This window comes from Colletotrichum phormii, assembly GCF_030913505.1.
Source record: "Colletotrichum phormii strain CBS 102054 chromosome Unknown BDP81scaffold_23, whole genome shotgun sequence".
Taxonomy (NCBI): domain Eukaryota; kingdom Fungi; phylum Ascomycota; class Sordariomycetes; order Glomerellales; family Glomerellaceae; genus Colletotrichum; species Colletotrichum phormii.
The window spans coordinates 393382-419854 of NW_026851465.1; the positions used below are offsets into that span (position 1 = coordinate 393382).

At 53.6% G+C, this 26473-nt stretch overlaps 12 protein-coding genes across 12 annotated transcripts; 9 read left to right on the plus strand and 3 right to left on the minus strand.

Annotated features, from left to right (window-relative positions):
* Positions 1-355: 355 nt before the first annotated feature.
* BDP81DRAFT_280722 (uncharacterized protein) lies at positions 356-610 on the plus strand (the record flags this gene model as incomplete). Its single annotated transcript, XM_060583000.1, has 1 exon — positions 356-610. A coding segment is annotated over one exon (255 nt), but the record flags the coding sequence as incomplete, so codon positions are not given.
* A 349-nt stretch (positions 611-959) lies between these two features.
* BDP81DRAFT_437243 (uncharacterized protein) lies at positions 960-1980 on the plus strand. Its single transcript, XM_060591207.1, has one exon. It carries the CDS (start codon positions 1301-1303, stop codon positions 1703-1705), a length of 405 nt encoding a protein of 134 aa, XP_060440698.1. The 5' UTR covers positions 960-1300; the 3' UTR covers positions 1706-1980.
* Positions 1981-5047: 3067 nt separating this feature from the next.
* Positions 5048-6784, plus strand: BDP81DRAFT_106654 (uncharacterized protein). Its single transcript, XM_060581431.1, has one exon. The coding sequence runs from the start codon at positions 5270-5272 to the stop codon at positions 6662-6664; it is 1395 nt and encodes a 464-aa protein (XP_060440699.1). The 5' UTR covers positions 5048-5269; the 3' UTR covers positions 6665-6784.
* Positions 6785-6904: 120 nt separating this feature from the next.
* BDP81DRAFT_329536 (uncharacterized protein) lies at positions 6905-7948 on the minus strand (the record flags this gene model as incomplete). Its single annotated transcript, XM_060585323.1, has 1 exon — positions 6905-7948. The coding sequence occupies one exon, from the start codon at positions 7946-7948 to the stop codon at positions 6905-6907; it is 1044 nt and encodes a 347-aa protein (XP_060440700.1).
* Positions 7949-9220: 1272 nt separating this feature from the next.
* BDP81DRAFT_382489 (uncharacterized protein) lies at positions 9221-10130 on the plus strand (the record flags this gene model as incomplete). Its single annotated transcript, XM_060586908.1, has 2 exons — positions 9221-9583; positions 9654-10130. Exons 1-2 carry the CDS (start codon positions 9260-9262, stop codon positions 10128-10130), a joined length of 801 nt encoding a protein of 266 aa, XP_060440701.1. The 5' UTR covers positions 9221-9259.
* A 1270-nt stretch (positions 10131-11400) lies between these two features.
* Positions 11401-12681, plus strand: BDP81DRAFT_106674 (uncharacterized protein). Its single transcript, XM_060581432.1, has 3 exons — positions 11401-11825; positions 11895-11972; positions 12075-12681. The coding sequence occupies exons 1-3, from the start codon at positions 11678-11680 to the stop codon at positions 12470-12472; spliced, it is 624 nt and encodes a 207-aa protein (XP_060440702.1). The 5' UTR covers positions 11401-11677; the 3' UTR covers positions 12473-12681.
* Positions 12682-13640: 959 nt separating this feature from the next.
* BDP81DRAFT_329522 (uncharacterized protein) lies at positions 13641-13931 on the plus strand (the record flags this gene model as incomplete). Its single annotated transcript, XM_060585321.1, has 1 exon — positions 13641-13931. One exon carries the CDS (start codon positions 13641-13643, stop codon positions 13929-13931), a length of 291 nt encoding a protein of 96 aa, XP_060440703.1.
* A 640-nt stretch (positions 13932-14571) lies between these two features.
* Positions 14572-15336, minus strand: BDP81DRAFT_464446 (uncharacterized protein; the record flags this gene model as incomplete). Its single annotated transcript, XM_060594153.1, has 2 exons — positions 14572-15040; positions 15125-15336. 2 exons carry the CDS (start codon positions 15334-15336, stop codon positions 14572-14574), a joined length of 681 nt encoding a protein of 226 aa, XP_060440704.1.
* Positions 15337-17529: 2193 nt separating this feature from the next.
* On the plus strand, positions 17530-18172 carry BDP81DRAFT_453450 (uncharacterized protein; the record flags this gene model as incomplete). The annotated part of the gene is made up of 2 exons (XM_060592839.1): positions 17530-17581; positions 17655-18172. The coding sequence occupies 2 exons, from the start codon at positions 17530-17532 to the stop codon at positions 18170-18172; spliced, it is 570 nt and encodes a 189-aa protein (XP_060440705.1).
* A 186-nt stretch (positions 18173-18358) lies between these two features.
* On the minus strand, positions 18359-19941 carry BDP81DRAFT_106694 (cytochrome c/c1 heme lyase-domain-containing protein). Its single transcript, XM_060581433.1, has 3 exons — positions 19727-19941; positions 18958-19673; positions 18359-18899 (listed from the first exon to the last, which is right to left on the minus strand). The coding sequence occupies exons 1-3, from the start codon at positions 19820-19822 to the stop codon at positions 18632-18634; spliced, it is 1080 nt and encodes a 359-aa protein (XP_060440706.1). The 5' UTR covers positions 19823-19941; the 3' UTR covers positions 18359-18631.
* Positions 19942-20593: 652 nt separating this feature from the next.
* On the plus strand, positions 20594-22808 carry BDP81DRAFT_329574 (ABC1 family protein; the record flags this gene model as incomplete). Its single annotated transcript, XM_060585327.1, has 3 exons — positions 20594-21178; positions 21238-22710; positions 22764-22808. 3 exons carry the CDS (start codon positions 20594-20596, stop codon positions 22806-22808), a joined length of 2103 nt encoding a protein of 700 aa, XP_060440707.1.
* Positions 22809-24069: 1261 nt separating this feature from the next.
* On the plus strand, positions 24070-26224 carry BDP81DRAFT_474826 (uncharacterized protein; the record flags this gene model as incomplete). Its single annotated transcript, XM_060594709.1, has 1 exon — positions 24070-26224. Exon 1 carries the CDS (start codon positions 24236-24238, stop codon positions 26222-26224), a length of 1989 nt encoding a protein of 662 aa, XP_060440708.1. The 5' UTR covers positions 24070-24235.
* Between the last annotated feature and the right edge of the window lie 249 nt (positions 26225-26473).

Sequence of the window (26473 nt, forward strand, 5' to 3'; positions counted from 1 at the left end):
GGAAAGTGCACGGGGCGGTGTGAGGTTCGAGGGGTGCTTGCACAATAGTGTTTGTGGGTAAACAGAGCCAAGCTCATCTTCGAAAGTAGACAAAGAAACCAGGCACACCACAGAGAAAGTCCGCACGCAATGATTATTGCCCTCGAACTTGGTCTTTAATCCCTTGCGTCTTGGTGGCACCCGAGAGGTACGTGATCTGAGAATAAAAGTAGCCGCCAGTATTTCTTCTAGCCAAGGCATCCTGTCTGGGTAGCATTCCACAAGATCCACGTTCAAGCACACAAGTCACAAAAAGGTTTCAACAGAGAACACAGTCAACCACTCGCAGTGGCTGGAGATGACACACGTCCAAGCACGGCTGGTCGACTATTCGGACAGTGAGGATGAGCCTGAAGCAGAAGTTTCCGCCGAGCCATCCGTGGCTGAACCTGTGGATGAGGATGGATTTGCCCAGGCAGTCATCGGACTACAACACGAGTACACCAAAGAAGTCCGGGAGTTGCAGGAACGACAAGAAGCAACAGATCGAGATATGGCAGTGTATATGGGCCAAGTCAACACGAGGTTGCAAAAGCAGCTCAACGTCATGACTTCAATCGTCAAGGTAAGTTTCCCTATCTTCAGCGTCTGCCTCTTCGATGGTCAGGCTGGTTTATGTGGCCATCTTCGAGGTGAGAATAACTGCTACCTTGGACACGCTGACAAGTTGTAGGAAGTTTTCGGTGTCGATCCACTAGATCCCGCAGTCAGAGATTACGCGCTGCAAGACGGCGGTCCTGAAGGCAAAGAGAGGGGCGCAGCCCTGCCATCGCCATCTCAGACGCCAACAGTGCCCCCTGAGAGACGTGAGGTGTCGCCGCCAGTACGGGAATCTGTCCTATTGTCGTCCAAAGTTCGCACAGCCAAATCTCTGAATCCCACTAGGGTCCAAGAACAACATCTAGCGACTACTGAGGCGGCGCCACCGGCCGTGAGAAGAAGCAGTGGCAAGAGAGCGCCTAAGCCGCGGGCGGCTGCGGCGAGTCGACGTCCGAGTCAGCCTCCGAGGAGACCAGAGAGGAATAACAACAATGTTGCTGTCAGCAAGGACCTCCAGGGTGAGGTGCTGGAGGTGGGGCCGGAAGAAGCACCGGGCGCCAGATCCTCCGATGTTGAACAAGTCACCGACCTCACTGTCGATGGAGCTGTTGTTCGGCGCAAAGCGTCTCGACAACATGTACTGTCCCCAAGAGACCCTGTCAACCCATACGATGACCCGAAATACTTCAGCCCACTAACCGTCAGAGGCAAGGATGGAGTTATGCGGCCGATTTTCAAATTCTACCCGCACCCGCCAACAGTCGAAGAACAGTGGGCAGAATACAAGTACGGTCTCCACGGCCAGCAGCCAGTTGAATTGCTAGAGAAGATGTACCGGGCAAAGTGGCGGAACGGCACATATGGGCGTTCGTGGTTCACTCGCCGAAAGGCCTTCTGGGACAAGATGAAGGGGCTGCTGAATCGAGGTAATACGGAAGAGGAAGCGCTGGCTGTGCTGAGAGACCTCGGAAGTGGAAGCGTGCCGACTGCGGTTGCCATTTTGTGCAAAGAACGTGGGGAGGGAACACGCCCAGGGAGACGAAAGTCTCGGGGCCAGTCAGTCTACTCGGTATGCGGTAGTAAGCATTCGCGGGATGAAAGCTCTAGCGACGAAGAGAGTAGTTAGTAGCAATGAATCAGACGACGAAACCCTGAGACCCATCCGGTACAATCCGTCAAGGCTACGGAAACGACTTGTGGTGTCCATGGACAGAGTCAATGGTAGCGATGAAACTGAGTCGACGCTATACTCTGGGCAAGAGGCTGATGGGTTGTGGGAACCTAGGTCGACTGATTGAGTTGTGTATTGATCGTCAAGGTCGCGAGAGTGCCGACCAATCCTACCGAGGTTGTATGCTCGCAAGATTGACCAGCTTCAACACGAAGTCGTGATAAGCGGGCTCACTTTCGAGACCTGCAGACTTCTGCAGGAATGATTTTGTCGAAATGATCGCAATGAATACGGTGACAGGGCGTCTGTAACTAATGGCTCGTAGTGGAGAGATAGTTGCAAGTTGAAAGCCGTCCGATCCTAGGCGCCACTCCCTGCGAACTTTGGACACAGGGTTGCCGGCGATAATCGGTCATCGAGAAGGTATCATAGATGGTCCCCCCATGTGAATTGGCTACTTGGCCAATTTCCGCCCATAATCGGAAGCTAATCTCGACGAGGTAAGGAAACTCGAGACCTTGGTCAACTTGACCGGCATCATAGCTCTTCAGATTGTCCTTTACTGGGAATGCTCCGGTCCGCGGGATGCTCCGTGGACCACTTTCAACGAGGCTTCGGAAGAAGAGTGGACTGGCGGGAAGCAATATTCTTCAGACTTTGCAAGACAAGCTTCGAATAAAGCTATGTGGGAGGAGAGGATGCCGAGCAATGCCTTGCTATCCAAGCGCGGGCTTCATCTAGGAGACTTTCGTCCCAGACCGAGACGAGGAGACGAAAAACAAGCTTCTGTCTTGGAATCAGCTGGTCCCAAGTTTCAGAACGACACATGGACCGCACCGCGAGCAGCGAGAGAGAGGAGGAATCCTAGACAACCGGCGGGCACGCTGCACGGGTGCGAGCCGTCGATTCTGCCCTCGACACGACGTTGAAGAGGCATCGTACTGAACAAGGTAGGCGGTGATGTCGTCTGGTCGTCTTGAAAGCGAATCCAGACGGGCGGAACAGTGGGCACCTGGGAGAGACCCTGGACCAGGGGGCCAACGGTGTCGACCACGTTTTAAGCGTGGGATCCCTGACGGAGGAGATCCGTAAGGCCCCGGAAAGTGGTGTGATCTCTGTGAATCGAGGAACCGTCCTGTTTGTAGTGACTGGGGAGCCCCTGTTGGAGGAGGAGTGCGGGAGCGATTGAGAGCTGGAGAGGGAGACATCAGCGGACGCAGGCGGTCGCATCGGGAGTTGGATGCCTGAGGAAAACGTGCGAGTGCCTGAGGCTCAAGATCACGCGAGCTGCTTGGAAGTGGTCCGTGCGGTCGGTCCTGTCTCGACCTTAGGTAAGCAGGGAGGACATCGACTTGAGCGAGTGCCGGTAACAAGGCATTGTCGGTGTCGTCTTGGATTTCACATTCCAACGGTCAGTCAATGACTGGAATTTACCTGCATGAATATTAGCAATGGTCAATGGTGGTTGACAGCAAAGGAAAGGGATATGCCAAGACATGCATAACCTGGCCAGATTGCAAACAAACACGTCGATCCGGATCTGCCATAGCGTGATAAATTGGAAGATTTCCCATAATCAGACAGCTCGAGCTGTCATGTGGTCTGCCCCTCGTGACCACCGTGTTTCCATCTTGCAAGCTTCTCCCGTCGACAACTGAAGACCAAAGGCATTGGGGATGCGTAATTACTTGCGGTGTTCGTACGAAGTACTGCATTTTGTTAGTCCTAGCCAAGGTGCCAAGCCACCAACATGACTGAATCAAACTGCCAAACCTGTCATGAGAGCACTGCACTTTCCACATTGGACGTAACTGCAACCATCTGTCACTTGCGCGATGTGGTGGAGAATTGAGCTTTGAAGGAGTTGATGTCGTTGTGTTGGGTGAGGAGGAACGGCAGCGTCAAGGGGCGGAAGGGAGGCGGCGCAGGATCTGCCAATCATTCGCTTCCAGCCCTTCAAGGGTGGATCCAGGGGACACTATTCCCGTTTGGGATACCCCTCCATCCAGTGTCTCCACTAATTATTTTGTCTTTTCTTCTTTTTTCACCGTTGGTACGTACCTACTCCGTCCCTCACCTCGGGCAGCCCAGGTGAAGGTCTTCCCTCTTCTTCCTCTGTACGGTGTGCTTCTGCCGCTTCAAATTCCTCACTGTGCCCAATCTGGCGCAATACCACGACTGCAACGCTATTTCATCCAATGTGTCCTCGCCGACCATCAACTTTACCAAGTGGCTAATTGTAGTTTACCCTTCGGCCATGGCCTCCCGATCGGTTCGTTCGCAGACCATGCGTTGTCACCCAACCTCGCCCACCCTTACGCCAAATCCAGGGTAGTTACAGCCAAGCCTCCAGACAGCTCAATGATCGCCGAGGAACGGGTGCGCTTCCGGCAACGTCATTCCTCCGATACCACCGCCGTCCCCGTTGCCATTACAAGCGCAGGCTGGTCTTATCCTCTCTTCGAGGCTGACTTGTTCCACGATGGGAGTCACTTCGAACCTGGGAGCTTCATAGACCTTCTCGAAACCCGTCCGAGATACATGACATTCCAAACCTTCCAACGCATGCGCATACCCGTACTTCGTTCGACACATACAACAAGACGCACGAACCCACAAAGCAGCAAAGTAATAAAGTACTGGACGTATGCTTGTATGTACGTATCCTGCCGCGCATGGCATGGCATGGCAGCAGAAGCATCTGGATGACAAGGACCTCGGGAATTGGATTCTAGGCCACGCCCATGGCAGCAGCTGTGAGCATTGAGCAGTCAAATAAGATGGGATTCCGCCCACACTCAAATCCCCGTTGCACCCCAGGTCCATCTTTTCTCATTGCCCACCTTAATACCTACCTACCATTCTCCCGCATCCGCATCCGCATATCGCAGACTGAACCAAGTCACCAAACCCCCCTCGATTGAGTCCACTCGCCGCATCCGGATCGTCAAAAGGGGGTCCCTTCGTTGCCGGAGACTCTTGAAGCGTGGGAGTCCCTGAGACGGTGGGTTCTCTGTGGAGTGCATCGGAGCGGAAAACCTGGGGGAATCTTGCTACGCCACGCGCCCGTCTCATCTAAATTCCTCTTCCTCGTCTTCTCGGTCTTCTCCTTCTGCAGTCCCCCCTTCTCTCCCTCGTCAAACCCTGCGTGCTTCTTCTGCCTCTATTACTCCGTACCTCGCTGGCATGTGTCGCTGTCGCTGTCGCTGTCGCTCCGCCAAGTAAACTGGCCTGCTTTACATAAGGTCACCATCTCGCTTTCATCCTACTCAGCCTCCCCCGCCAACCACCTGTTGGTTGAGACAGGCCTGGGCACACGTCTACCTCTTTTTTCTTTCGTCTCGTCTAGAACTTTTCTCGTCCGGTGACAGACTTCAACGCTGTCTCACTCCGGCACATAGCCCCGCCTAATCAAGATCTAATATCTCACTCACCTTTCCACCTCCCTCCCTTCCACTTGACGACGACGACTCCTAATTTCTCACTCACTCACCCAACGTTCGCCGGCTCTCACACACAATGGCTTCGTCTTTGTCATTACTTGCCCTCCCCGATGAGGTCCTACTTCAAATCGTCGGCCACCTAACACCGCCGCTCGATGGCCTCGACATCCCGTTCCAGGCCTACACCGACCCAGATGGCGTCGTTGTCACCAACCGTGTCGCCCTTTACCGCCTCGCGTTCGTGTGTCGGCGGCTCTCGGACCTGGCGATCCCTTTCCTCTACCAGACAGTCTATCTATGGGGTCAAACACGGCTTCAGTCACTCCTCCAGACTCTGCTCGAACGCCCAGAGCTGGGCGACAACATGCGCATCCTCTCCTACGTCTCTTGCCTAGGCACCGATCACTATCCGACGGACGTCCTCTGCCCGTACAAGCGCACCGAATGGCGTCGCCTGGTAGAAGCCTCACCCCGCCTTCCGGACCGCATCAAGATGTTTGTGCGTGACGCCAAGACTGAGCTCGAATTCGCCCAGATTGTCTTTGCACTCATCCTCTACTCCTCACCAAACCTGCGCACCTTGCACATGCGCATGCCTTTCGCCGCCGGAGAATACCAGAAGCTCAAAGCCATTCTCACCCCCGATATCGAGACCGCCGAGGGCTGCCCGCGCGTCCTGAGCTCCCTCACCCGCGTCATGCTCGAGCCGATGCCGGACTTTCCCGGCGCGAGCTTCTGGCCACGCCGCGAATTACCATGCCTTTTGCGGCTACCCAACTTGCGCTCTGTGGAACTCGGCTCCGCCGTGTATCGTCCTGCGGTTCTGGAGCCTGGTGATGGTTGGGGTGACGATGGTAGCTGGAAGAATGTCGAGGAACTCCGACTTGTTCGGAGCAGCATGTGGGGCCAAGGATGGCACGCAATATGCGCCCTTTGTCCCAACCTCAAGCTCCTCGAGATGGGTCCCAGCGGCGTAGCTGAGCAGCCTGCCGACGGTGAACACAACCTCAATACGGCTTTGTCTCTCGTCGCCGATACCCTGGAGACCTTTTCATTCGAAGGTATCTTGGCGGGCAACTTCTCGCAGCACGTTGGTGGAGATGGCACACTCACGGTACTTCCCAAGATGAAGTCGCTGCGCAACGTCAAACTCGACATTGGCATTCTGTACGGGAAACCGCAGTGGGTAGAAAAGATCGACATCATCCAACGACTGCCGCCGACGGTGGAGGTTCTCGACTTGGCGGAATTGTGGCATGATATCGAGGCCGACCAGCTTACCGCAAAGGAACGCCCAGTCTACGAGAAGGGCCTACAGGATGCGTTGTATCAGCTTGTTTTCCAAAGCAAGGACATCCTGCCCAAGTTGAAGGAAGTGACATTCCGTCCGAATCCTTTTTACGATCCACTACCGATACCGGAGACGCTCAAGGCCATCAAGTCGGATGTGAAATTCAAGCTCGTCTACTAGTTGCCAGCAAGGAAGTGTGTTTTTGTTTTGGGATAACCGCATGATTGGGAAACCCCGTGGTAGCGAGCTCGGAGTCATGGACATGCATTGGGCGGTACACTTGCGAGCATATCATAGCATTTAGAGCATCTCGACGCAAAAGCTTAATGAAGCGATGTTTACTCTACCCGGCGCCCACGCCTTGGATATCGTGAACTGTTACACCCTGTCGCAACTCAGGGAAAAAGACGGAACAGCAATCTAATATATCGACCACCTTCGACTCCGCCCGCCTTCATTACAATAACTCTTCCCAGCACCAACCTCATCCGCAAACCTCACCGACCGTCGTCGATCCGTATTCGCCTCCGGTCTACTATACCCCTTTTTATACTCCCGACAACACTCCCGATCCCCCTTCCTCTCCCCCTCAGGAACCCGCTTCCCTCGAACCCAACTCTCCCGCGAAACATACCGAAACGGCTTCCCCTTATCAACCCTAGGAACCTCAACCTCAACCTCGATACCTCGCGACTCACCCGCCGCCCTCCGCCGCCACCGCCCGCGATCCTCGATGAGACCGCTTACACGTCTCTGCCCTAGCCCCTCATACTTCCTCAACAACCCAACGTACTTGACCCAGCAATCCGCCAGTACCTCGGAGCTGAACTTTATATCGTCCGCCTCGAGCGCCATCTCTGTAATGCGTTGCGTCCAGGCACACTCCCGCTGGCGCTCACAGGACCTTCCGTGCGAGGCATCATGACGACGACGTTCGCGGTCTAGTCGGAGTCGTGCTTTTTCAAGTTCAGAGTCTGCGTGGAGAAGGATCCCGCCTATGTCAACCAATTCCGAAATCGCGAAGCGGAGGTCGGCGGATTCGAGGGCGTGGAAGTCTGGGTTCCGGTCAAAGATGCGGATTGTGCGCCAGCGAGGTGGTGAGGTGTAGGGATAGTGCGATGAGTATGGGTACGTATGGTCGTTTGTGCAGGAATATGAATACGAGTAGGCGGCGCGGGAGGTGTGTTGCGGGTAGTGATATTGCCGCGTGGTGGAGGACTCGGTGTATTGGTGGTAGTCTGTCGGTTGGCGGCAGTAGGCTGGGCAGCGGTAGAGGATGAGGTTGAGGCTGCAGCAGGCGTGGGAGGGGCAGGGGCGGGCGTTGGATGGTGTTGAGGAGGAGGAGCGGTGGTAGGAGGAGGAGGAGGAGGAGGAGGGGCGGCAGGGACAGCGTGGTGGTTGTTGGTAGGGGTTTATGTAGAGGGTTGCTGTTGATGTTATGGTTGGGCGGATGTCGCATGACATTGTGTGCGTGTGGACTTTGTAGCACATTGTTGGGTGAGGTTGGGAAGTGTGCTGATGGGGTTTCTTGGAGGATGGAGAGGTTCTTGTTTTGGTGATGCCGATATCTTTTGAGATGGATCGTGGATCTCACGAGACTAGTTTGGCTTGGGAATATAGGATGTGGAGAGCGTTGAAGGAGAGTAGGTGGTTGAGAAAAGGACATGAAATGATAAGCGCCATGGCAGGAACGGGCATTGAAAGATTTTGTTCCCATTTGAGGTCCTCTTTCTTGGAGCGTGGATGAACCATTCTGGTTCCTTTCCATGAAGAGTGACAAAGGATATGTGTTACGGTATAACGTTGTTCGAGTCCTTTGAAAGAGTGACTTTACCGCCTCAGTGAATAAGAGTAGAGGGAGTGAGTGAGCCCGAAGTTCTTTGTTGGTTTGAACAGTCAACCCTGGTTATATTTCTTTGCACCACCCACCCACCTTGAGAAAATAAGGTAGACACAGCCTGTCGGGACTTGAAACATATTTTCCGCCCCTCTCGTACCTGGTGAAATGGCGTTTTGGGGGGAGGGAGCTTTGTTTAATCATTGTTTCCCAAGATAGGATGAGGTGCGATCTCCTTGATGAACCACTGCGCCGCATCGCCTGCTTGGCACATCACCACATCGCCCCCCCACCTTACCAAATATTACCTTACAAAGACTTATTATTGGATGCGTCTTTCTAGCCTAGCTGCCTGGCACATGATTTCTGGATTGAATTCTGACTGTTCTTACACTGGAGAGGCACATAGATAAGTGTGAGAAGTCCATGATATTACTCGGATTTGGTTTGGAATGGAATGTCCAGCGGAGGTGGTAGGCTTGAAGAACATTGTACGCTTGTACTAAAGCTTAATACCCATCTTATTTGATTGAATAGACATGAAGCAATGATGGGGCGCTCGTTTGCATTTCTAGGACGCCTTCTACCAGAGAGAAGAATGCGCGGAAATCTTCGGGCTCGGGCCGTTCCATGATTAGGTAGGTAGTTCCCGAAGACCAACGGACAAGTCGCTTGAGCATGCAGATGCAGATGCAGGTGCTCTCTTGAAGCCTGAGGACCTAGAGCCTGACCCCTGTTCCTGACCTGGGGTTCGGCACCTATTCTGGGTCCCAACCAACGGTGACGACCAACGGAAGTTATCTCCGTTGCAACATCAACTCGGCTTCTATCAGATCCAGCCAGCCAAACTCAAACGTGAAGTGAGTTGAAGTGAACAACATCTACACTACGGAGTTTTCGAGGCAGCATTTCTTTCTTGATTGAATTTCCAATCTTTGATGACTTGTGTCGTCGTCATCAACTCCGCTTCTTTCCCTCGATTGGCCTCATCAATCTCACCTCCCCCTTTCATACCAGAGTTACAGCCTCAAATACCTTGCTTGTCTCGGACAACAATGCCCCCGTCGAACAGGAAACCGAGGGTTCAACTATCCAGACCTCGCCAGATTTCCAACAGTCTCTCTGGCCAAATCATGTGGCTCCCATCAAGGCATCGCATACCAGCCGACCTCGATCCTAATCTGGAAGAAGGCGCATACCACCACCCGGTGATAATCATGTCCAGGGTCCCCTCCCCTGAAGGTCTCGTCGAGATACTCATGGTACGTCCAGTAATCGAACCTGCGCCAGCAAACCTCATAACATCAAACGGCATGCTAACTACTCCCACAGATCACCTCAATGGGCGCACGCGGCATCGCCCAAGCCCACACCCCAGACTGGAACCACTGGCTCAACTACGCACCCATCAAACCCGCAACGCACCCCGCCATGCCCGACACACAGCTCTGCTTCCCGGATAACTGTCCGCCGCTGGCGAAGAACTCGTATGTGAACATTCGGCAGTGTTATTGCGTTCATCTCCAGGCGTTGCGTCCGTATCGTCAGAGTGTTGGGGATCCTGTTCTTGGGAGGGCTTCGCTTAGGAGTCTGAAGGAGGCTTCGAAGTTTGTTGATCTGTATGATCCGAATACTTCGAAGAGGTTGAAGAAGTCCAGAAGGAATGATATTTCTGGTTCTCTACCGGAGGTTGAGGGCTTGGTTGTTGAAGACAAGGATGCTATGCAGACTGTTAGGCACATCAGCCTGGTTGGTCTGCTTCTGCTTGTACTTTTCGCAGTGGTTTATCTCTATCTGCGTGTCGCGTAAAAACCGCCATAGCAGGTTAAGCTGAGAGGAGTCTGTGTGTAGACATCTACAGTTACACAATGGTGGCTGTGAGCTGGACTATCCCCCCTCGTGGGCCACAAAGGATTCTCCCTTGCTTCCGAAAGCATGATCTCTACGGAGTCTTATCATGAAGTCCAGCATCTAGGCTGATCCTCTGAGAATGAGCACTTGGTGAGAAGGACAGGAAAGATTCAACATGGTCAGTTGAGATCGAAGTCAAAAGGCCCAGAACCTTTGGAAAACCACCACACGACCAACCGCATCCGATGGAGCTGGCCTTCGGAAGTTCAACCTCGCCTCATCTCCTGGCGTACCGAAAGCACTGAATCCAGCGCACTTAGCATACGGGCCAATTTTGGCTGTGCGATTCTACAAAAGTGAGGTTTGGTTTTATGTCTGTTACATCTTGATAAATAGGAAGCATATCTTTGGCTCCGGTGCAACTCGCCCTGAACTTGCAAAGCCTGCTAGTAGCTAAGGCAGCCGATATCCCATCAACTGCGGAATGGCGACAGTACATGTGTACGCACTTCAATAATGGGTAGTAGCGAATAACATGTTAATCCGACCCTATTTCCCTTGTTTCCTTCAATTCAAGAATTCGTAAAAGAGCAGAATTGGAGAAAAATGGAGAATGAATGTACTGTCGCCATTCCGCAGTTGATGGGATAACCAAGAGAATAGGCCTACAGGGTTCTGGAGAACATTTGCAAAGTCAGACAACGTAGCTATTACGTCCAGATATATCTTTACTTCGACGCAGTGGATGAGGATGGGCTTCCATCACGGTATGATTTTCCAGCCGGGCTTCCAGTTCCCATCATCTTCGGCGTTCAGGATAGCGTGGCAACCAAAACCAAGCGTTCGGAACTCCGAACCTGCTCAATGCAGATCAACAGCGACCCAAAACGTGACATCTACGACGCCAAAGACATGTCTCTGTCTCTCAAAACGCAGATAAGGCGGAGGTAAGAACCCTCGCAAACGTCCATCATCTCCTTTTACGAACTCGATCAAAAAAATCGCATCATCACACGCGCCGCATCACACGCACCGCCAGCGGTGCATCACCAAGGAGCCGAACCGTTGCCAGTAACCAACTTTTTAGCGCCGGTCCGCAATCGTATCTTTCAACGGCATTTACTACTACACTACGCGGCGCTACGCGGCCGTTAACGTACACACTCGCGCGAACGATGGTCCGCGGGCTGTTCCCCTTTCGGCCTCAGTGTGAGACATCGCACTCGCAGTCTCGCACTCGCCTAGCTAGGAGGCTCCGCTGTGAACGTGGGCAAGACAGCTGCGTCATTCGCATGTGTGCTCTCAGTATTTGTTGTGTATGAGACATCGAGACTCTCCCGAAGCATATCATTGGCCGGAATCAGGATGTTCTTATAGAAATAAGGGGTTGGGAGACATGCCAGGCCAACCTACAAAAAGGGAGGTCGTCGTCTCTCCGTTGATGACTTCTGCAGAGAACGTTTGAAATCACTAGCAACAACTCGTTTACAACCACATAGCCCAATATGACGGAATACAAGCTCAACATCAAGATTGACCAGAACATGGTCAAGAAGTTCAAGGCCGGTGGGCTCAGGTTATGCCTTGGCTTCGGCTTCGACACGACTGCGCGGCCGGGGTCTACCAAGTTCAACGTCATCGGGTATTCTTCAGGTACGGTATTTTAATGGAAATCGTTTCCTCTTTTTGAGTTGAGTTCGCTGAACTGTTATGATGTACTAGTCTGCGCTCGAAACTTGACAGTCACATGGGTGGACGACTACTCCATCGCAGGAACCATGAGCGCCTTCTCAAGCGGAGGCAAGTTTCCGCCTGCCTCCTCTCCCTTCCCCCTTTGTAATCAGGGAAGGCGGCCACAATCTGTAAGATTCAATTTTCTAACGGGAACCTCCAACCAAACAGTGAAGTTCGACGTCGCAACAACCCAACAACCCATCACCTTTGGCGAATCCTGGACCCTCCCACCAGACTGGACCGACGGCGAAATAGCCTCGGACGAAACAGCCCCCGCCAACGGCTTCCTCTTCAAAAACCTCGCCTCCTCGGCGTCAGCAGTCATCTACAAGACCGTCAACGGCGTCGAAATCCCCGTCCACGTCAGCCAGTTCGGGCCCCTCCCGCCCGGCTCCGAGACCCTGACGCCCCAGCCGCTGGCGGCCGTGTGGTTCCAGCCCTCGGCGGAGACGGGCGCCATGGTGGACAAGATTCACGATTCTTCGCTAAAGATTATTGATTTTGAGGATGTCACGTCGCATGAGATTGAGTATGGCCCTTCTGGGTCGTGGACTGTGGTTGATTAGGAGGGTGTGAGAAGCAATGGCTGGCTTGGCATTGAACACCAGACCGTAACTAGCGATTTAAACAGAGCGTGTTTAAGATGGGATGATCCACACCCCAAATAAACAGAATTCAGATGAACACGATCGTCCTTGGCGTACAAGAGGCTACACGTTATGTGAACTTTAGACATATCTCATCATTGTCATCTACGCCAGGTCTTGATACTCCTTAGGAGGTTGCTTGTTCTTTACTTTTTGGTGTGCAGCGCGTCAAAATACCTGATTATGTCTTCCTCCGTCAACAACCCGTAGTTGATGAGATGCTTCTACACTATGCTCATCCTTCTCATTGACGTGTTGGGGGCCATGGCTCACCTGTGGCTACCTTACTTAGACAGAACCGCATTTTACATTAAACGGGTGCGGGATCCAACGTTGCTCCGAAGAACAAATTGGAAAAAAGCTTACGAGTGTCCACCCGAGTGCCACTTTCTCTCATGCGACAACTGTCTGCTGCGCAATAGTTCAATACGCGGACGCAGGAAGGGGCCCGGGGCGGGGGGTGGATATCAGTCTGACGATCTTCCAAATCTCGCGGTATTCAAAAGCTCAACCCCGTAAGCTCGAGTCATAACCAACACCTAAACACAAGCCACGAGCCAGCGTGGTTAATATACTGCGTAGGACGTGCACAACTCTAAAACCGAGATATGGGACTCTTTTTTCCCGAGACCGAAGGCAGATTGTCCATTCTATTGGGAATTTGTACGGGTAGTCGGGTATCCCGTAGGGCTAGCAGCTCCACTTCATCTAGAAAGCGAGCTCAAGGCTGACGTTCGCAGTCAGTTGTTCCATACCGCTCCTGTGATCAACACCACGATAGTATGGGGTTCGACGCTAATCGTACTATGTTGCGGGCAGCAGACTCAGAGCACAGCCTAGCATCGTCAAATCGATTGGGGACGATGCCGGTGATCCGGGCTGTGAAGATGTTCCCGAACTCACGGGCTTCGGTTATCTCACGACTGGATGAACAGGTTTCTTGGACTATAAAGACCAGAGTCTTGGGCTGCCATTCTCAAACCTCATCATCACTATCACGATCACTTCCACACTCACTACAATCTCAAGTTACACACTCGCTCTTACAGCCTCCTACATCACAACAACCAACCTCCATCCCATCAAAATGCAGTTCTCCACCACCTTCACCCTCGCCATGAGCGCCCTGGTCACCCTCGCTGCCGCGGGTACCATTCCCGCCGGCGACGCCAACACCGTCTTCGCCTCCAAGCTCTGCGGTTCCGGCTACGCCTCGTGCGGCAAGGCCGGCACCAACGGCGACGGCGGATCCCGCTGCGCGCTGTCCTGCACATATGCCGGCAGACCTACCTCTACTGGCACCTGCCAGTGCCCCAAGGGATACTATGTCGACATTTGCATCAGCGGTGGTGCTTTCAACCGTCGCCACAAGTGCTAGAGGATTTCGGACTGTTCGGTAAGCTTATATCTCTATCAACGTACTTGGATTGAAGATCAAAGGCTAACACGCTTCCAGGATTCAGTGGTTGTTCGGAATGCCATGGCTAGGATTTAACAGTGCTGAGTGGTTATTCGTTCGTTAGAAAGTGATGTCATCGCTTTGGCTTGTCAATGTTGAGGCTATCTTGTTAGGAGCTAGTCGAAATCCAAAACTTTGATTGACGAAATATTGCATTGCCCCTTGGTTTCAATATCTGGTGTCCTCGTTTCTGGGTCGTATAAAAACGTATATCAAGTCGGATACTCCGTTATGATTGCAAACCGGCGCTTGAATGGTCACTAACTGTCTCCCAAAGGGTTCGGAAATCCGACTTAGACGTGACGGATCAGTCGATTAGTTGGAAGTCTCACAATGGAAAAGCCATGCAACGGAAAGTCCATACGACGGAATATCCATACACAGAGCACGAATTTGAAAGTCCAGGGTGAGAGTACGTGTACGTGCATGTTGACTTCTTAAAATTCTTGGCGAAGCGTAGATCCACTTGAGATGGCAACCTGTAAGACGGTAACCACCATACAGGCAACTCCCACTACAGAATAGTACATCCCCCGTTATGAGCACTCGCATAACCCCATCACTCCTTCTTAGGAGGCAACTTGCTCTTACAACTAACATGAAACACCCCCAACTTAACAATTCCCTCCATCCCCCTCAGAATCCCAATATTCTCCTTAAACGGCACCGTATCGCGGAACTTCATATGCGCATCCATGCTCGGCCACCCGATAAATGCAGCAAGTAGGTTCCCCGTCGTACCAGGCTCGTCCGTGACGGGAACATCGTTCTCAACGCTCCACCCGTAGCTGATACCCTTGAAGTCGGGGCTCGTATCCAGCGCCTTGGTCTTGAACTCCTCTAGCTGCGTCGTGAGGGCTTCCTTGGCGGCGGCGTCGAGGTCTGCGGGGAAGAAGAGGGTGAGGACTTCGGTGACGGGGGCTGAGGCGAGAATCGTGGGGGGCCAGGGGGTGGGCGCGATGTGCTTTATGTAGCCTTGGTTCCAGTCTAGGTATTGTCCGACGGCTTTGCCTATGGGGGCGTGGGCTCTGTCAAGGAGTGGGTGTGTTAGTTGCTTGTGAATAGGATGGAAAATCTGATTCTCATGGATGAGCGATGAAATTGAGACTCACGCGGTATTGCGGTAGGCTGAGTGCTCCTCCACCGAATCCCAGTCGAGAAAACACCACGACTGCTCAGGCTTCTCGATTGAGTTGCCATAGTAGATACTCCCGGCGCCGGGTTGGCTGATGGCTTGGTCTAAGACGCGGTCATACAGACCCTCTTCGTCGGGGAATGTCTTGCCGGGCTTGATGGTGAAGTAGGAGAATTCTGTTACGCCCATTTTGAGATTTTGTGAAGAACAATTGGCTTGGCTCGTAGATACAGTCATTAATGGTTTGTTTCGGGATGAGTACACCCAGCTACTGTCCAATGTGCGCATCTATCGTCGGTTTATATCCCACGATGAGCCGTGGTCTCATGCGTTTGTAAGCCCATGTTGGTTATGCTAGATGAGGTAAGCGTTGATGATATCATATCGGTTCATCGTAGTCTTCGTTCTGCGCCGCGGAGAGACTTATCAATTGATTGGTCGCTGGTGGAAAAAACGCGCGGGACTGTGGGGTTTTGAGCAAAACAACACGAAGATAAGGTATCTTAATGACTCACATAAGATGATCATGGTCGACAACCAACAAGTTGCAAAAATTTGGTGACTCAATTGCGATAGCATTGATGTGCTGTGTAGACACTTGAGAGACGAGGGATCTCCACTTGGCAATGGCACGGTTCGTTGATCTTCAGATGATGGGCCGGGGAGTGACAGTCACCAATGCTCCGGAGACATCTTTGACAGTTGGTTGCGGTAGGCTTTACTTAAAACCCTTCAATCATATCTCAAAACATGGCTATCTTTCAATGCCGTGTGTACCTTTCCTGGAGGGCTCCCCGGAATTGCAAGAGGCCGTTGTCGCCTCTAGCCAAGGTTGGAACTGGGGATCACTGGCTACTCGCGACCCTGAGCAGAGCCCGATCCCTCCTCATCTCCAACGTTGCAAGCTAAAGAAATGATCACTCGAAGCGGACCAATATGTCGCTCACGTCTCAATAGCAGCTGATTTCTCGGCTGACGTCCCGAAGCCAAGCCCCCATGACAGTAGCCGCATCTTCTTCTACAGTCGAGGTTTGATGGGATCACACTGAGCGACGAAGGGGAGAGAATACGAAGAAATACAACAAACTCACCCCGGCCTCCCAAGACAAAAAATTGGAGGCTCTCCCACGACGTCGCAACCCGCGCCGCGATTCTCAGCTCTGCAACACCTACGATCCCCGTCGCCCGTTTCGCTATTGGGTGGCTCAACGAACCCTGAAACCATCCCGTCTGGTGTTGTGGTTGAGACAGGGACCAGGGGGCCTCCTCGGATCTGAAGCGAAGGGGAAGAAGAAGAAGAAGAGGTGAACCCCACCATTGTCTCGCATCCAATCAGCCCACCAACCCAAACTCCCTCCCAGGCGTCTCTCTCTTCCCATTTCAAGGTTTGAGTTGGCCTGTCATGTCTGTCGCTAAAGACCATGTTATAAGTCATCGGGTCTCTTATTCAGATGGAGAGATATGGGGTAGGGGCAGGGGGGGAACCAAAAGATAGCCCGAGACACAAGCGGCTCAAAAGTAGGCCGTCAGGGACAGCCTTACCGCATCGAGCGACGAGCCGACTGGCCTCTGATACTTGGATTGTTGCAAGAGCCTTCTCTTTTTGGACTCTTGTCAGTCTTGTCTGCCCTCGTCTCTGCAAATATGGCAATGGTCACGGTTCAACTGGGCATCTGCGTACAGGTGAGTCGCTAGGTATAGCCTCCCTCGGCAAGGAGTACACGCTTCGCGCGGACTCCTTGAGACTATGCCAACCTAAATCTTCCCCTCCTCCTTCTTCGTTCCCCGGCACCCATCATCCGAAGCAGGCGAGGATTTGGGCTTAATGCTGAGCGCTGACAGGGCTCAGCATCCTAGCTACTGTTCTCTCTTGTAACTCAGTGTAGATGACCTGGGATGATGGGTAGGCTTGAGTGAAAAGTAAGTTGAGTCGCCCCAAGTCACCCCTTCCAGAACCCAGACGGATTGGAGCAGGGGACAAGCAACACCAGCATTCCCGCAAACGGTGACGCCCAACACCCAAAAGCAAGTTTTGGCGATGTTTAGACTTGGACTGGGGACACCGATCCAACATACCAGGCACAGGAGTCTAATACCGGCCCTATGCTTATTTGCCAAGCAACCCACCGCAGCCGCAACACCCCCCCTGCTCTCTTCTCCTTGTGATTCAAGATTGATGTGATGCTTAAAAGGCGATCATGTCCAGTCCTTCCCGCCTCGAGTTGTCTTTGTTTCTGAGACAGCAGCAGTTAATCGTAACCTATTCGTTCTTTTTGCTCTTACTTTCAGTCCTTCCGGAAAGGCATTCGCTTCGTTTCGTTTCCAACTTTGCATTACTTCCAAGACCACCTCTCTCGTCAGACTACTCCATAATCTCTCACGATGCAGCTCTCCCTCGCCGTCCTCGCCGCCAGCACCGGTGCCGCTCTCGCAGGTAAATCTTCCCATCCTCTCATCCTCTCATCCACACCAAAAACACCAAGAAACTAACATCACCACAACCATAGCCCCTCAACTCGTCCCCCGCCAAAACGCCTGCTTCATCGTAGGCAACACCGTCCTCCCCCAAGAAGTCTCCGACGCAGCCGCCTCCATCGAAGCCAAAATAAACTGCGACGCCTCCAAAAAGACCCTCTCCAACGTCCCCGACGTCTCCGCCGGCGGCGTCACCTTCTCCTCCATCAACTTCGCCGACTCCTCCAGTACACCCCTGGCTTTCGCCCTCGACAAGTTCGCCACCACGGAACCCCTGGCCTCCAACGACCTCGCCAAGTTCCAGAACGAGCTGGATGCGTACGTCGCTACCGAGGCGGGCATCAGGTCCGTGGGCGGGAACTTGGGCATCAAGGTGCCCAAGTTCTTCTTGTCGATGCAGGTTTCGAGGATCCAGACGGCGCAGGGAAATCCGCCTGCGGCGGCGGGGCAGCAGGTTGATCATTTGCGGGATAAGGTGTTAAAGAATGCGCCCAAGGAGAGTAAGGCTTTGTTGGATCAGGTTACTGCTCTTGCTGCCAAGACCACTTAATCTGGACGTGGTGGAAAGGAGGGACTTTTGTCTTGTCAAAAAGACAGAAATCGGGACGTCAGCCAAGTCAGTAGTGGAAGTAATGTGAATTGGAAACAAATCTTTTTTATTCCATCCGTCTCGTATCAACGTTGAAAAAATAGGTTGAATACATGCCGCTTTCTGGGCGTACTATACAGGTCATTATAGGCATAGTATTAAAAACAATGAGGAGTGGGGGAAATAAAGGAAAAGAAGAAGAATGAGTGTTCTTCTTCATTCAATCCCAAATAATCGAACCGTTGTTATCGTGTCAAACGCCGCCGTCGAGTGGGAAACCCGTCCAAAACAACCATATCGGGCCTCCCAAGTTATGCACGCCGCAAGCAAAAACAGAAGCCTGCCTGCTTCTCATCTCGGTACTTTATTTCGTTTTCGCCGTCGTTTGTTCTTCGCTTCTTCGTCGCCCCTTGTGTTTCTTTACTTTTGCCCCACGTGCTTCGCAAGCTGATCCTGCTCGCGCACCTCGGCGCCAGAGGCCCGCCACCACACGTCGCCTCCCCATCTGATAAGCCGCTCCGCCGCGCCGAGAGGCGTGACGGCGGGTCGCACGTCGAGGTAGAAGACGGGTTCGCCGGTGGGCTCGGGCTCGCCAGAGTAGTAGTCGATGACGTATCGGATTTCCTTTTCGACGCCGCCGACCTTGCGAGAGACGAACCAGTCGTGTCGGTCAAAGGGAGGCTCGGTTCTGGAAGTAGGTACGTTAGCATCTGTTCAACGGGGTTGTGAAAGTTGAGGGGACGCACTCAAACTTGGATGGGTAGAGCCAGCCGGCAACCTGCCACATGACAGCCTTGGGCGTCATATCCTTCGGCCGTCCCTGGAACCGGATGAGCGTCGGGGGCGTCTCGCTTCCGTCCTTCAACCTCTCAACCATATCCTCCGAGTTCTCCTCGCCGCGCTTGCACGACTGCCAGCCCCTGTACAGGCCCTTGCCAAAGCGCTCCTCCCAGCTGACAATCTCAGCCCAAGCGCCCTCGTTCAAAAAATTGTGGACCGAGACCATGGACTCCACGGCAGTGATGTCGGTATCGGTGTATCCCTTGCGCAGAAGGGCATTGTACATCTGCTGCGGCGAAGGGTACTCCCAGTTCCCATCGCCAGAGCCCCTGGGTATCGTCGAGGGCTCTCTCTCCGTCGGCAGCGCGACGGCCTGGTTCTCGGCGGCCTCCTGAGAGAGGTCCTTGAACATGTAGTTTAGGGGGTTTATTTGCTGGAGGAAGCCCTTGGGTTCGGCGGGCTTTGGTGCGTCGTGTGGGACTGGGCATGATGCTGGCGGTGCGGCGGCGGAAGAGTGTCTTTGGTCGTGGGGGACGGGACATGCTGAGGGAGGAGGGGGCGCTGCTGCTGCGGCGTGACGCTGGTCGTGAGGGACTGGGCAGGCTGAGGGAGGAGCGGGTGCGGCGGGCTTCGCGGTCGTGGTTAATGCATCGGCGGACTTTTGGTGCATCGGGCAGCTGGGCTAGGAGATGTTAGATGGTGCCTGATATTGCTTGAATTGGTGATTGGACATACAGGAGGAGAGCCGGACGGGATGGCGCCATGAGGATGCGATGAGGCGAATGTCGCGTGGACGGTTGTCGCAGGAGCATCGGCCCAGAACCAACCCATGATGTACAGTCGAAGAGATTAGGTAAAATAGATAAAAGTGGTAAGAGCAAGTAAGGTATTGTACAAGAAGGCAGGTTGGACGCGACAGCACACGAGTGAAGTGGTGAAGTGGTTGAAGGTATCGCGAATGGAACTTGGAAGAAAAAAAGATTTACGGTTTGGGTGACGGAGTCGACGATAAGAGGAAAAAAGGGCGCGGATAAAGAACCAGTTGAACGGCGAGGTTCCACGGTGGGTTCTTAGCATCCGTAATCGACGGAACCGCAGTGGCTGTTCCTTGCCCGTAGCCCACTGAGAAAAAAAAAGCATCCCCTGCAGAAGAAGGTAAGACAGGCGCAATCGCCATCGGACAGACCCGCGATTGCTTTCCGACTTAAACCCGCGACGCCTACCTAATTGCTGCACATGCCCTGCAGAGTGCAAATCAGCAAAATGAACGCCAAAAAATAGGAGTGTCATTGATCCAGTGGCACATGATCCCCCGAAGATTCCCCGCCACAGCTAAGGTACACCTCACTACCCACCTGTCGGGTGCCACCAAAAATCCCTACGTCACCACCAATGGCACCAAAAACGCCCTATTCCATTCGCATTCGTCCGTCACCCCTGCGGTCCCCGATCCCGCGATCCTGGGCGCCGCGCGACTTCACCTCCCTTCCCGCGCCGTCCCTCCCCCTCTCCCACTTCGAATCTCATCATTCTCCCCCCACCCTTCGACACTGAGAACATGATACCGGTCCTCCGATCATCAACCCCCGATCCTCCCTCGAGATGAGACTGGCCTTCATCCTGGGCCGGTTTTGTCCACGCCCCGGCTTCCGAGCGCCAGCGCCGAACGGCACAGCCCATTTCTACTCCACATTCAGGAGCGCCTTCCGGAGCTCCCATAACCACCAGCCGAGACGGATACCATGGCGAACCGGCGGCAGCGGTGACCGCGGTCGATATACCAAATATACCCTTCGAGCCGGCGGTGCAGGTGCCGGTGCCCTCGGCACAGCCGCCTTCTTTGAGCTCTCGGAGAAGGATAATGGAGGCACCGACCAGACGGGCGAGAAGCGCATGCTGGAAGTAAGCCGAGCCGAGATCAAGAAGAAGGTCGCCGACGACGATAGTGGAATTTCAAGGGCGTGGCATACGCTGAAGATTGCGGTTGACGTCTACATTTGGGAGCCCCTATGCACCGGTGTGCGGTTCCTCCATCTGCTCGTCATCTTCGTCCCCGTCATTGTCGCCGTTCCTGCTCTGTGGCTCGGCAGACGGCAGAAAGATCGCGACAACGAGAGGAGTGGCACGCTATGGTGGTACGGCTTCTTGGTACTGTCCATGGAGTGGGCTGGCCCAGCTTTCATCAAGGTACAGCTCAATGATCACCCTCAATTGCAAACGAAGGCAATGTCACTAACACCGCATAGCTCGGTCAATGGGCCGCCTCTCGCTCCGATATCTTCCCCAACGAAATGTGCGAAATTATGTCCAAACTCCACTCCAATGCCCCGGCGCATTCCATGCACGACACGAAGCGCATCGTCTCTGCCGCCTTTGATGGACGCGGCTTCAATGACATTTTCGAAGAGTTCGACGAGAAGCCCCTCGGCGTAGGCGCCATCGCCCAGGTCTACCGGGCCAAGCTCAAGGCTAGCCTCGCCGGCCCTGGCGACTCAGATCTTCCGCAAGAACCCCGGCCGCTCCGTCACAAGGTGGCAAAGAACGTCGATGCCGCCCTCAAAAGCACGCCCAAGAGGGTCCCTTCAACCTACGTCGCCGTCAAGGTCCTGCACCCCCGCGTCGAGAGGACCGTCCGCCGAGACTTGCGCATCATGCACTTCTTCGCCTCCGCCCTCAACATTATACCCACCATCGAGTGGCTCTCCCTCCCCGACGAGGTCGCGCAGTTTGGCGAGATGATGAAGCTTCAGCTTGACCTCCGCATCGAGGCCGCTAACCTAGCCAAGTTCCGCAAGAACTTCACGGACCGCACGACGGCATGGTTTCCGTATCCGTACACCGAGTTCACCACCCGCAACGTGCTAGTCGAGGAGTTTGCGCAGGGTATTCCGCTAGCTGACTTCATGGAGAATGGCGGCGGTGTCTTCCAGCACGATATCGCCTCTGAGGGCCTCGACGCCTTCCTGCGTATGCTCCTGATTGACAACTTTGTCCACGCCGATCTGCACCCAGGCAACATCATGGTCCGCTTCTACCAATCCCATGAGCCGGATCTCAAGTTCCGCAGAAACCACGCCAAGAAGCACCCAGAAGATCAAGACGACGTGACAGAGCAAGTCCTCGCCCGCCTGCGGCCGTACCGTCATAGGAAGGACCCCGCAGCCTGGGCGGCCGAGCTGCGCAAGATCGACAACGAGGGCTACCGCCCGCAGCTCATCTTCATCGACACTGGCCTGGTGACGGAGCTCAACGAGACGAACCGCACGAATTTCCTCGATCTCTTCCGTGCCGTCGCAGAGTTTGACGGATACAAGGCCGGTAACCTCATGTGCGAGCGTTGCCGCCAGCCTGATGCTGTTCTCGACAAGGAGGTTTTCGCGCTCAGAATGCAGCACCTGGTCCTCGGCGTAAAGAGCCGGACCCTCGCACTGGGTAACATCAAGATTGGCGACATCTTGCAGGAGGTTCTCGGCATGGTCCGCGGACACCACGTCCGTCTTGAGGGTGACTTTGTCAACGTTGTCATCAGTATCTTGCTGCTCGAGGGCATTGGACGCAGCCTGAACCCTGATATGGATCTCCTCAGCAGCTCTCTGCCCATTCTTCGACAGCTGAGCGCGCAGAGCGGTGCCGAGATGGCGAAGCATGGTGATTTCAGCATGTTGGTTGTGTGGGCTGGCCTGGAGACCCGGCGGTTCTTGCAGGCGAGCATCGAAGATGTGAGTAGCGACCTCATTTGTATTGATGGTGAACAATTGCTGACGACACCTAGGTTGAACGTTGCGTTAAATACGATCTCCTTGCACCGAATGTGTAATGTAAACTGTACAGTACTTATAAATGATTGCATGGGTCAGCGCTCTAGATGGGGCATGGTAGAGATACATCTCGTAGAGCAGAGACCTCGAATACACGCCAGTTTTAATTTGTCGCCAATCAGCCTGTGCTCCGTGTCAGCCTCAACATCGCTTGAACATGTGAGGTGCTCAATGCCGTTGCTGGTCCATGGCGTTGACAACGCTCAGATTGCTCAACAGTTTGAAGCGTGGGCAGCTCATGCCTGTAAAGGCGCAAGATGGGGCCGCCGCGAGCATCTGGTCGAGGCAACTGATGATGGTTGCTATCAAAAGTTTGAGTCGGTGAGCGTAGATACTAAGAACCCGAGTCAGAGCTTGTTTCTGATGGAGTAGGTTGCCGGATACTTATCTAGAGAACTCTCATGGACGGGCCCAAACCCGAGGCTCCATACGCCCATGAACATTACCTCCTCTACCTAATCGGTACCCTATTGACCAATTAATTTGTATGAGTCGAATGGAGCGATGCCATACGCGAATATAGTCCTCAGTGCCAGCAAGTGTTCGGCTGAGCCAGCTGTATGAGGCTTGAGACGAACGAGGCGGCATGGCGATGTCTGAATCGAGTGTGGTTGAGGTTCGCGACAACGTATCTACAGAGGAGCTCGCGTGCTTTTGGGGGATAATAAGGTCGAGTTCTTGAGTTCATCGAAGGTCCTCGCGACTTTCGTATCCTCAAGATCTCTCCTGGCCACAGTCCAAGTTGGCTTCGATCGTGAGAGTAGAGAAACGAGCCTGGAAACCAGATGATGGTAGAACTTTTGGGAGATGCCAGCGATCATCCATCATATTGCACTTTGAAGAGTATCAAAAGGCCGAAGAACAATATGCGAAATCAGAAAAGAAGCCGGCTTGCGGAATAACGCACCTGCCTTCGTTGCTATTTATTTTCCCGAGGCAGTCACGACCGCGGCATCCGAGGCAGGTGCAGCGCTCCTCCCTCCTTCCCTCCCTCTTGAAGGTGAAGTAGCTCCTTCCCTCGGCCCGCCCGCCTTTCACCTTCCTCAATTGCTGCTTGATTCCCATTTTCCTCTTTCTTCCCTCTCTCAACTGCACACCCGGAAGACTTCGCCTTTCTCTCCTCTGAAGGTGCCGACCATATCCCCTTGCAGAGGATTTCCCCTGGCATTTCCTGACAGATACCACGCCGTCCTGCAGTTCTTTTGCTCCCCAATCTTACCTCTGTCGTACATTGCACCCGCATACTCAGGCTAATTCCTGCGTCGCTCCTCAAGTCTTCGACGCTCCTCAAGTCTTCGACGCTCTCTCGATTCTCGATTCTCACTGAGCTCACTTCGCGTCGCCCTCGCGCTGTCCTCTTACGCCTTCAACAGTCTCGAGTCATCACCACCACAGAGAAAGTTCGTGACTTCATCGCACCGCCGGCATGAGTCTCGAGGTCGACAAAGATTGCTGGAATCACTGGAAACCGGTCTTTAACCATCTCGCTGTCAGTTACGGCTTTCCAGCAACCAGCCACTGCCAACTCAACTATCTCCTGCGCGCCTATAGTGGCGAAGGTACCACCTTCAGAGTTACAGGTGAATCTTGGCGATTTATCATCGATGTCACCCGCAAGGACAAACGCATCGTTAGCATCATCGCCGTCACGCTCATTGCCCGCCACAACCAGGACGAGCGTCGCAATGGTGCCGTCATTGCTGCAACATGCAGCATTCACCCAACGCCAGCAGACCAAAGGGCCCTCGGGGCGCCTTATCTGCGATGGTATCCCGTTTCCAGTGGTGGTGAGATCTACCAGCACTGTTGCGACAAGGAGTGTACCAGGTCTGCACCCACGTCACGAGGAACGTGGGAAACTAGTCGACTCCGGATCATCCAGAAGGCTTACGAGCAGGAAACCTCGCTCTGGAGAACGCTGTATAAGGAAGCCACAGGGAAAGCGTTAACCAACCCTCAGGCTTTACAGCTGGACGCTCAGCCTATGAATGCTGGAGACGGGCCGAACAAGAGTATCACGACGAAACTCGGCAAGGGAACTCAAAATCTACTTGAGAGAATTGATCATATTTCTCGACCGCAGTTGCAGCAGCTCGTGAAACGACTCCGCGCTGAGGCAGCGTCGCTGCGACATGATATGCAAGCAATCAACATCGAAACAGGAGGTCTTCGAGAACGAACTATCCAACTAGAAAAGGACAACGCTGGAAAGTCCGCCACAATTGCAAACATGGAACTTGAAATGAGAAATATCCGCGACAAGAGATCAAAGCTTGCCAAGGAGAGAAACGACCAGGCAGCAAGAATCAGAGAACATAAGGTTCTCATCAACGATCTCCGCAAGAAGAACAAGAAGCTTGAGACCAAGATCCTCGATTGCAATACCCAAGACAAAGAACTAGCCAACCTCAGCAAGAAGCTCGACTCAGAGAATGAGGCTCTAATGGAGCACAATGAGAAGCTCATCAGCAAGAGAAACGTTCTCATTGAAAACAGACAGTCTCTTCGTGACAGTAACGCCGAGCTTGAGGCCAAGATGGAGAAGATGGACCGCAAGAAGAAGCGCGTGGATAACAAGTTGAGTAAGCTGGAGGACAAGACTCAGTCTCAGGGTGAACACATCGAGGCCTTGACGATGGCAGTTGATGAAGTCAAAGAAGCGAACGTGGAACTGAACGAAACTACAGCCAAGCTTGAGAAAGAAAAGGAAGAGGCGATCAAGATCAGCGAAGGACTTGCTGAGCAGCTCACTGAGCTCGACAACGAGCTTCTGCAGAGCCGCGCCAAGGTCACCGAGCTTTGGCGTGATATGGAAGTGAAGAACGAAGGCGACAGACGCACCGAAGCCGCGCTCGCTGAAGCTCAACAGAATCTCCAGCAGACTTCCGCTACGCATTTGAATCAGATGGAGCAGCTCAAGAAAGATATCAGCGCCAAGGATGCCCTCACCCAGCGGCTCCACGGCGAAATTCTCTGCCTTCAACAACGATCGCATGCCACTCCATACACCCCGCGCAGCGGCTACGCAGTTAGAGACGAGCGCCTTGTATCCGCACGCGAGTTGCAGCATCAGCGAGAGATCTCCCGTCAGGCGAATGAGAAAGCGAGCGACATGGAGAGCAAGCTCGACGCGATGAAGTTGGCCATGGAAGCCATGAAGTCCGAATTGCAGACTGAGAAGGCCGAGGTGAATGCCCGAAAGGCAGAGATAGATGCGAAGAGGAGCGAGGTGGAGGCGCTGGCGAAGAAGTGCAGCGAGAAGATGAACGCGGCGAATGCTAAGGAGGCGTACACGGTGAGCTTGGAGAAGCAGCTGGAGGAGATGAGAGGCAACATGGAGGGCATGCTCGGACGCGTGTCCGTCTATCAAGGCAAGAAGCGTCGTCGGACTGAAGGACCCGACTTTCAGCTGTGAGGATGATTGAAATGGCCTGGATTTTGGTCTTGTATATGGACTTGAGGTTTGGAGCTTGCGGGAGAGGACCAGGTATCGGGGTGCTTCCCGGTACCATAGTTGTTGGATTTGAACTTTACTTTGCTGGCTACGCGAGACTCTGTAGGATAATTCATACTTGAACCGATAGCAGATAGACCTCTGATTTGGAGGTACCTCAGCTCGGGAGAGTTAGATTCGCGGGAGATAGTGCCCTCACTTACATGAAGA

What these genes read in the sequence shown, in the direction of transcription:
- BDP81DRAFT_106694 (XM_060581433.1), bottom strand. Translation starts at nt 19,822, where the DNA reads ATGGGTTGGTTCTGGGCCGATGCTCCTGCGACAACCGTCCACGCGACA. An exon ending in TCCCGTCCGGCTCTCCTCCT is followed by an intron (nt 19,674 to 19,726) that starts GTATGTCCAATC and finishes AACATCTCCTAG; the next exon opens with CCCAGCTGCCCGATGCACCA. An exon ending in CTCTACCCATCCAAGTTTGA is followed by an intron (nt 18,900 to 18,957) that starts GTGCGTCCCCTC and finishes ACCTACTTCCAG; the next exon opens with AACCGAGCCTCCCTTTGACC.
- BDP81DRAFT_437243 (XM_060591207.1), top strand. Translation starts at nt 1,301, where the DNA reads ATGCGGCCGATTTTCAAATTCTACCCGCACCCGCCAACAGTCGAAGAA.
- BDP81DRAFT_106674 (XM_060581432.1), top strand. Translation starts at nt 11,678, where the DNA reads ATGACGGAATACAAGCTCAACATCAAGATTGACCAGAACATGGTCAAG. An exon ending in CGTCATCGGGTATTCTTCAG is followed by an intron (nt 11,826 to 11,894) that starts GTACGGTATTTT and finishes ATGATGTACTAG; the next exon opens with TCTGCGCTCGAAACTTGACA. An exon ending in GAGCGCCTTCTCAAGCGGAG is followed by an intron (nt 11,973 to 12,074) that starts GCAAGTTTCCGC and finishes CCAACCAAACAG; the next exon opens with TGAAGTTCGACGTCGCAACA.
- BDP81DRAFT_106654 (XM_060581431.1), top strand. Translation starts at nt 5,270, where the DNA reads ATGGCTTCGTCTTTGTCATTACTTGCCCTCCCCGATGAGGTCCTACTT.